Consider the following 8,655-nt stretch of genomic DNA (forward strand, 5'->3'; position numbering starts at 1 on the left):
AAAATTGAGTAATTTATTTTTAAATTCAAATTGTCACGTAAAACTAATCATAATAAATAATTTACTGATAAAGTTAATTATTTAATTAAAATTTACTCACAATAATGATTTAAATTAATTGGTTTTTTTAAAAAAAGTAAGGGAGAAAAATTTCCCGTGGGAAATCTGGGAAATTTCACGAGATGAGAAATGAAATGGGGAACGGGGACATGGATGAGGAATGACATCCCAGTCCTACCTGCCCCGTAGACATCTCTAACAACAAGTGTATTTTTTTAAAACTATTTTTAAAGTTCAAGGGTGTTTTAAAATTTTTGAAATTTTAGGAACATTTTTTTATCCAAAATATATAGTTTCGGTGCATTTTTATAATTAAAAAAACTCTAAAAAAATACAACAAAAGTCAGTCGAATCCAAATATCTCAAAGGTAAAAATTTTCTCCAATATATAAAGAGGACATTTGGACAAAGAGTTAGAATTTTAAAATAGGATTGACTATAGTTAATTAAAGACTACGTAATGATATTTATTGTAAGAAAAAATGATTATTATAATTTGGATAATCCTTGAGCAAATAGTCCCCAAATGTTTAAGTTCCTTACGATGACTGAAGTTTGAGTGTGAAGTAGCCACCGTCTGAAGCTCCGATCGTGGTCGCCGTTCGATGGAAGCGTGGGTTCACCGAGTAGCAGCAGTTGCGCGAGAGAGGGAAGTTCAATCGCAAGGCACAATATGATTTTTTAGGGTTTTTTTTTTAATTAAATCTAAAGAGCAATTTCATCCAGCTCCCACCCTTTCCCATAATTTCCATCTAGCTGTTCTTAGGGTTCTAAATCCTTCTGCAAATTGAGGTTTTGAATCATAGCCATGGAATCGGCCGAAGGGCTTAATAATTTCAAAGTGGGGCATCTTCCAACAGTGTTCTATATTCCCAACTTCATAACACACGACGATGAGACCCTGCTTCTAGATAATGTACCAAATTTCCTTATTGCTTTTCCTTCATTGCACATTTTTTTTCTATTTTTTTTTCCTTGTAATCGTTTGCTAAACTGGGTTAGTTTTCATTTGTTAGATTTATAAAGCGCCTGCGTCAAAATGGAAATCTTTGAAGAATAGGAGGCTGCAAAATTGGGGTATGTAAAAATTGGAGTAGCTATCCTATACGTTTTTGCTATTTTTTGAAGATCTGAATTCTTGAAAGATATGAGATTATCCTCTTTGTCTTACTAATTATACTGCTTTCCTTATCCATTGATTTCTTGCAGGTGGCATTGTACATGAAAAAGGTCTTCTCCCCCAAGAATGTAAGTTTGGAGGAAACTATGTTTAAAATTGAAATGTTCTTAGTTAATTTTTTATCTGATGTATAATATACTGGCTTCTGGAAATAAATGCAATCGAGTTTAAGCTTAATGCATTGAGATACAGTTCTTATTAAATTGATTACGAAATTCTAGTGTGCTTTATTCATGATAAACTGGCTATATTCAAGGTAATAGTTCATTTTCTACCTTGTGGTGTGTGGGTTTTCCTTGACATTGTTTAAAATTGAAAGACAGCGAATGGGAGTAATTTGATTCACGAGAAATTAACTTCAAATGTATAGTATAAGGAAACGTATAGGTATACGATAGGTGAACAAATTTTGAAGGTTTGTAATGGCACTGTGGCTTTACTACCAAGTTTAACTTTTGTTTTTTTATTACAATGGGGAATTAATACTTTTTGGCTAGACTAGTTTAATTAATTCAATCTCATCGTGGGAATGACTGATAAGAGCTGGAAAGACTTTATACTGCCATCAAGCATGAAATTTGATATTAGCGTGGTTTTACAACCGTACTTGAATAAGATCTGTTCTATAGGTTGTACAATGGTGTCCTTGAGTTCTAAAATTTTGTTATTATCAGTACAGTATTCCTACTGATCTACATTGGCTAGCTCATATTTTCATACCCCTTATACAAAGCTTGGATATTTTACTACAAGGATTACTTAAGTAGGATATACAAGCATCCATATCATTTATCATTGTGATTGTACACCAGTCCCTTTGCAGGTTGCCAAAATTTGTTTCCATCAAGCCGCTTATCTTGCTTAATTTTTTTCTGTTTTCTGCCTAATTCTCCTCTATGGGTGGCACTCATCTTAATTTACAGCTTTACCTATAAGCTTCTTTATCTAAGAGAGTACAGTACCGGAGAATGGAGATTTGCCTCTCTGGATATTAGGTGAAAGTTGAACAAGTTCAATCAGTTAAATTGACAAATCTCTGGCTTCTGATGTTCTACAGTGCCTGTTTGGCTGACAAATATCACCAAGAAGATCTATCAAGAAACAAATCTATACCCTGCACCCATAAACCATGTTCTTATCAACGAATACCTTCACAATCAAGGCATAATGGTACGGATTGACGATTCCTCGTCTTTAGGGCATATCTTGTTTGTATTATAATCATATTCATTGCCATGATCCCCATCATAGATCTAATCTACATGTACATTGACATCCAATCTCCAATTGGAAAAAAATCTTTTATACATCAGTGTTATATTTTTCCATCATTCATTCAACTCCCAACTGTTAAACCAATTAGCAACATCTTAGAAACAGTTTTTGGTTCTTGTTCCGTGTAGCCGCACCAAGATGGCCCTGCTTACTTTCCTGTAGTAGCAATTCTATCTCTTGGTTCTCCTGTTGTTATGGACTTCACGCCCCATTCAAGGTTGAAATCATGTGCAGACCAGTTGACAGAAAACTTCGACGACAAAGATTCTAATGGAACAACTCACTGCCCTTTCTCTGTACTTCTAATGCCTCGTAGTTTGCTCATATTTAAGGATGAAGCTTATTCTGGTAAATCTTGCCCTTGATTTTGTCTTAGCCTTCTCTGTTTAGAGAAGTTTGTCAACTGTTTTTTTTTTTTTTTTGTTGCCTTAATATACTTGTCAGGTTACTTGCATGGTATCAATGACAACAGTCTTCAATGTTATGAACAGGTATGTTAACGACTAATAATTGGTTCTTAATATTCATCTCAGAATTGCAGTTTGTTTCTCATTTCTTTGCTCTCTCAGACAGTGAACAAAATTGAGGTTCAAAGCACGCTATTAGAAACAGAAAATCAGACAGTCAAAGTGAACCATGATCATAGTTCTTTCGAGAGAACAAATACTCGAGTTTCGTTGACATGTCGATTAGTACCAAAGGTTCACAAGCATTTGTTTAGGCATTGAACATTCCTTGAAGAAGTTTTTGGTTTGTACAGTATTAGAAGTTTTAAATAGTCTACTGGCTATCATATCATATGAGCATTAAAATGCATTGGTAATGGCTACAAAATAGAAAGGAAACTATACCCGACTAGGGATGGGTATGCTTAGAAAATTTAATAGAATAAATTCAGAGAATGTTGCCATACTCGTAGTAACGCAATGAACTTTCACTTGTTTCATTAATTTTGTTTTCTCACAGAATTTCTTGTAATTTGAATACTGTGCCACTGAGTTCATAGTTATTGGAACCTTCATTTATTTTCCCCCTTTTGTTGGTTGAATTTGTTCAAACTTTAATTGCCAAAATATGTGTTGGCTGCTAATAATAATGATAAGTTTACAATGGTATAAATATAATATTTATGTCAAAGTGAGCTTGATTATTAGAATGTATTCCGTGCTAAGAGGACAAAGGTCTAATCTTCCACCCTACAATTATTATACTAAAAAATATAATATTTATATATTATCTTTATCATAAATATTCTAATCACCATGAGTTGATCTAATGGTTAATAAGGGGTCATGGAGATAGGATTTTTAATGAGTTTAATCCGACGAGTGAATCAATTTGTGGTTGCATTGAGATGTGAGGTGTGAATCATGTATTATATATTTATATCAGTTAATGAGTACACTAGTCTTTCATTTGAAGTAGGAAAAAACTTAGTTGTAGTTTAATTGAAAATCATCACATGATTTTTTCTCTTTTTGGGTGTGCAAGGACCTACATATTGCTTTTGAATATCGACTTCAAACCTTCGTGCCATGTTTTCTTTGAAAAACGAGTGGAAACAACTAATCACTGCATATAACGCAAACCTAAACTACATGTACATGTACAGGTGAAAAAATAATAGATGTAGTGGAAGGGACAGAAAATAGAGGAATCCATAAAGGGGGAAAAGCAGTAGAAGAAGGAAAAAAAAAGAAGTCCAAGTTTATTTTTATTTTTATTTTTATTTATTTTTGTTTTATTAAAAAAAAAAAAAAAAGAGAAAAGAGAAGTGGAAGAAAAAGAAAGGAAGGGAAGAATGAGTGGAAAGCAAGCAGAGAGAGAATAAGAAGAGGTAGAAGAGAGGCCAGAAGAATATTTGACAGAGAAGAAAACAGGCAGAAAAAGACACAGGAATAACTGAGACGAGGAAAAAAGATTGGGATAGAGAATGAAATTAAAGGAAAAGGTGAATCCAAAACAAGTAACCTCTTCAACCTTCTCTTCGAAAAAAACAAACAAACAAAAAATCCAGATAAAGTGATGCTCAAACGAGTTACAATTAAGCCAGCTTTGTAATAAATCAATAATAATATAAAAAATAGGTCTAATTTTATTTGATTAGTTTCCATATATTTCATATTCGTATTTAGATGAAATATACATATTTACATATGAGTCCACTTTCAAATTTTATATAAAATACGTACTTAATTGACAAGTGGAAGATAATCAATCCAATTTATTAGACATGCTAGGTGATATCATTATCATCACAGAGAATGTGACGTTTACACTATGAGATTTATGAATAAGTCATTTCTTTATTATGGTTACCATTACTTTTATCATTAAGATCAAATGGTAATAATATATTCATAATTCCAAGTGAACATGATAAAAAGCAATCTAATTATTTACGATTATGACCCATTACAATTCATAAGGATTTCTCTCACTTATGGATTTGAAATATGAAAAATATCCAATAAGTAAAAATCAATATTAATTGACTACCTATTCTGATATCATCTTAAATCACATGTTGATTGAAAAACATAAATGGATGAGTAGAGATAAATTTAATTATATATTATCTGGGAAAATTCTACGTATGCCCTTGATTATCATTGACCAAGCGGTGGACCCTCGCTACTTAAACTAAAATTCTCTTTTGGAAAAATACTACTTAAACCTTAATTTTATTTTTAACCATAAATTAAAAATTTCCTACCATATCAAACATGTACTACCAAATTAAATGCTTACTAAACTTTAGAGAGCAGCACAACTCCAAAATTGTATATACTAAACTTGTAATTAACAAAAAGGAAAAAAATCGCTCTGTATTGAAATTTACTAAATTGGTGGAGATGCTCCATGTGCATTCCAAAATTAATAAATGAAATTCAGTAAACTAATCCACAACAAGAGAGAGAGACAAACGCGATTCCGAAAGAATATATAATCTATAAATATTTTGAATCTATTTCATCTTTAGCAAACAAACAATAAAATGTTCAATGACCTACACGACCACACTCATAATTAAGATCATCCAAAGAAGAAAGAGAATATCAGAAGTGAAGAGAGAGAACGAACATAGCGATTCTCGAGCCACCAGATCTCTGAATCTTCCTTCAATGGGAAACTTTCTATTACACAGAAATCGACTTCCATTAAAACCGATGGATCTTCTGAAATCGAAACTTCAAAATTCTAGGTTTCAGGAAGTGAAATAGAAAACAGGATGGAGAATGAGGTGGAGTAGCATGATGCAAGTGAAGGAGAAGGAAAGGAAAAGTAATCCGTACACAATTTGTGAAGCCATGGTCGAGAAATTCTGCAGTTCGATCGGAGGATCTCTGTTTGATGATCGCAGATCTCGGATTCAGAGTGAGAGGGAGACTGAGAGAGAGGATAAGAAACCAATTTTGCAGGAAGGGTTTGGGATATTTTCATTTGTTTATTATTATTATAGCAATCGGCAAAACGAACGTGTCGAAGTTCAAGCACTGAGTTTGCCACGTGGCCGCATAACGGAATTCTTTAAAATATAATCTTAAAACAAATATTAAAACTAATTTCATTTTCAAAATTTGAAATTTAAAATATTTGATATTTTCTTTAATTTAATTTATTTTTAAAAATTTGAACTTTTAGCGAGGATTCTAATTCTAATTCTAATTCTAATTCTAATTTTTATTTGAAGTTCTAATTTTAATTTTAATATAGATCAAGATTAAACAAATTGCCCTAAAAAGCAAATTCTTTGTCCCAAACTAATTAATGATTTTTGTTTAATTGTTGTAGGTTACACTTTTAGTATTGTTATCAGTTTTTGTAAGTTGCACTATAATATTGTTATAAATTCTTATAGGTTAAAAATTAAAATTTTTATTATGACAATTTTGTATGAGAAATGAAAAAAAAAAAACAACCAACCATAATATCGTAATTGTTGTGAATTTGAGGAGTATAATGAAAACACGAATATCAATGAAATATAATATTAATATAATATAATAATAAAATAAGTTAAACATAATATATACATAAACAAAATAAAATAAATTAATAAAATATAAAATAAGAGATTTCTCTAAATTCTCTACTTTTTCCAAATTTTTATGGAATTTGCCCAATGTGTGTCTGTCAAATCTACCAAATGCCACTATTTATAAGTAATGTATAATGTTGAGACACATGAAGAACACTTTGGAAGATGAGGGCATGACATATGGTCAATGGACACTAAGCATGAGCATCTAATAGACATCTATTATGATAATATTTATAGTACTCCCCTTTAGATGCCCATTATTTATATGAAATATGTCGCGTTAAAATCTTACTAGGGAAAAGGCCAAGGAAAAAAAATCTTAGTGAAGGGAAAAGCGTACATATTTCATATAATTTATACTTCTAAAAAGTATATTTATTCCCTCGCATGGAAACATCACTTGAAAACTCTTGAGTCGTCGCATTCCAATGTTGTGCACCAGTTTTTCAAAGATTGCGGTTGATAATACCTTTGTAAATAAGTCTGCCAGGTTATTTTTTGGACAAATTTGTTGTACATTGATGTCGCCATTTTCTTCAAGATTGTGAGTGTAAAAAAGCTTCGGTGAAATATGTTTAATTCTGCTTCGGTGAAATATGTTTAATTCTATCTCCTTTAATATATCCTCCTTTGATTTGGGATGTGCATGTTGTGTTGTCTTCGTACAATATCGTTGGAAGATTTTTATTAGAAGACAAACCACATGTTCCACGAATGTGCTGAGTCGTTGATTTTAGCCATACACATTCTCGACTAGCCTTGCGAATTGCAAACATTTCAACATGATTTGAGAAAGTAATCATTATGGTTTGCTTCACTGACCGCCACGATATAGCAGTTCCTCCACATATGAATAGATAACCTGTTTGAGATCTTATTTTGTATGAATAAGCTAAATATCTAGAATCTTCATAATCAACCACATCAAAATTCGATATATTTGAATAAAACAAACCCATATCAATCGGTCTATAAGTATATGGATAGGTTTGAGTACTTTATCCTGGGGACACTATGGATGTGGTCCCCTTTATATATTGATACAAATGATGTGATCCCAAAGTCATTTATGTGGAGACATGCGAGTGGGAGCATCTTATGCAAAAGATGTTTGCATATGACCGGACCATGAAATAGTCACTTTTCTTTATAACGGCCGTTTACTTTTAAAATTGACTATTTCAATTCGATGACCTAAGGTAGTTCAATCTCAATCCTGAGCTAACTATGAACTCTTGTTTATTCAGGATTATTCTTTAATATGCATGGGTGAGAATGGCTCAACATCGCTGCTGATAAGCCTCCTATTTTAGGGGTAAGACCAGATAGATAGCTAGAGACATAGTACGAAATTCACTCCTACCCATTTTAGGGTTAGAAGATAGGTTGTTCCCTTAAATACTGACTCTTGGTCTTGAACAAAGAGGCCTCACCCTATGGCTAAGAGGGACTCGGTTTATTGGTAGGACCATAAACCAATTGTTCATTAGAGGATTAGTGAAGACTTAAGGAGAAAAATGTATTATAGAGGTAAAATGGTAATTTTGACCTAATTGTAAATACAAACAATCTGTGAAAGATTGACTTACTGATTATGGTTAAATCAAATAGACAGAAATATATCTACAGTAAGGAGAGTACAATTATTGAGGTATAGTGGAGCATCTCGGTAGTTAACGAATATTAATTAATTTGGTTTAAAGAATTTATCCAATTAATCTCAAATCATTGGAGTTCATGATCTGTAGATCCATTAGGTCTCTCTACTAGCTCGTAAAAAGATTAAACTGAGAATTTGAAATGTTCAAATTCGATTTAAAGTTTAGATTATTATATTCGATAAACTTATCATTTTAAATGGATTTAGAGAGTTGAAAATATTTAAATTTGATTTAAATATTAATTACATGAATAGGGATTCATGTTTAGATTAAGTGTGTTATTAATTTAATATTTGATATTGAATTATTTAAATTATTTAAATAGTTAATTAATTAATTAATTAATTAATTTAAAATTAATTTTATGATAAATTTGAAGCAACTCGTTTTTAAAGAGATTCATGAGCAGAAGCGGATCATCCAAATTCTATTTA

General features: G+C 31.6%; 1 protein-coding gene across 1 annotated transcript; it reads left to right on the forward strand.

Moving 5' to 3' along the window:
• Nucleotides 1-550: 550 nt before the first annotated feature.
• Nucleotides 551-3,548, forward strand: LOC120072526 (alpha-ketoglutarate-dependent dioxygenase alkB homolog 6). The gene is made up of 7 exons (XM_039024907.1): nt 551-976; nt 1,077-1,137; nt 1,270-1,308; nt 2,298-2,410; nt 2,644-2,863; nt 2,960-3,006; nt 3,085-3,548. Exons 1-7 carry the CDS (start codon nt 869-871, stop codon nt 3,241-3,243), a joined length of 747 nt encoding a protein of 248 aa, XP_038880835.1. The 5' UTR covers nt 551-868; the 3' UTR covers nt 3,244-3,548.
• The last annotated feature ends 5,107 nt before the right edge of the window (nt 3,549-8,655 follow it).

Source organism: Benincasa hispida, chromosome 3 (assembly GCF_009727055.1).
Source record: "Benincasa hispida cultivar B227 chromosome 3, ASM972705v1, whole genome shotgun sequence".
Lineage (NCBI taxonomy): Eukaryota > Viridiplantae > Streptophyta > Magnoliopsida > Cucurbitales > Cucurbitaceae > Benincasa > Benincasa hispida.

Bases quoted from the DNA above. Each gene is read 5' to 3' on its own strand.
- LOC120072526 (XM_039024907.1), top strand. From the start codon at position 869: ATGGAATCGGCCGAAGGGCTTAATAATTTCAAAGTGGGGCATCTTCCA. The intron at 1,309-2,297 runs GTAAGTTTGGAG...GATGTTCTACAG, and splicing joins AGGTCTTCTCCCCCAAGAAT to TGCCTGTTTGGCTGACAAAT. The intron at 2,864-2,959 runs GTAAATCTTGCC...TATACTTGTCAG, and splicing joins TAAGGATGAAGCTTATTCTG to GTTACTTGCATGGTATCAAT.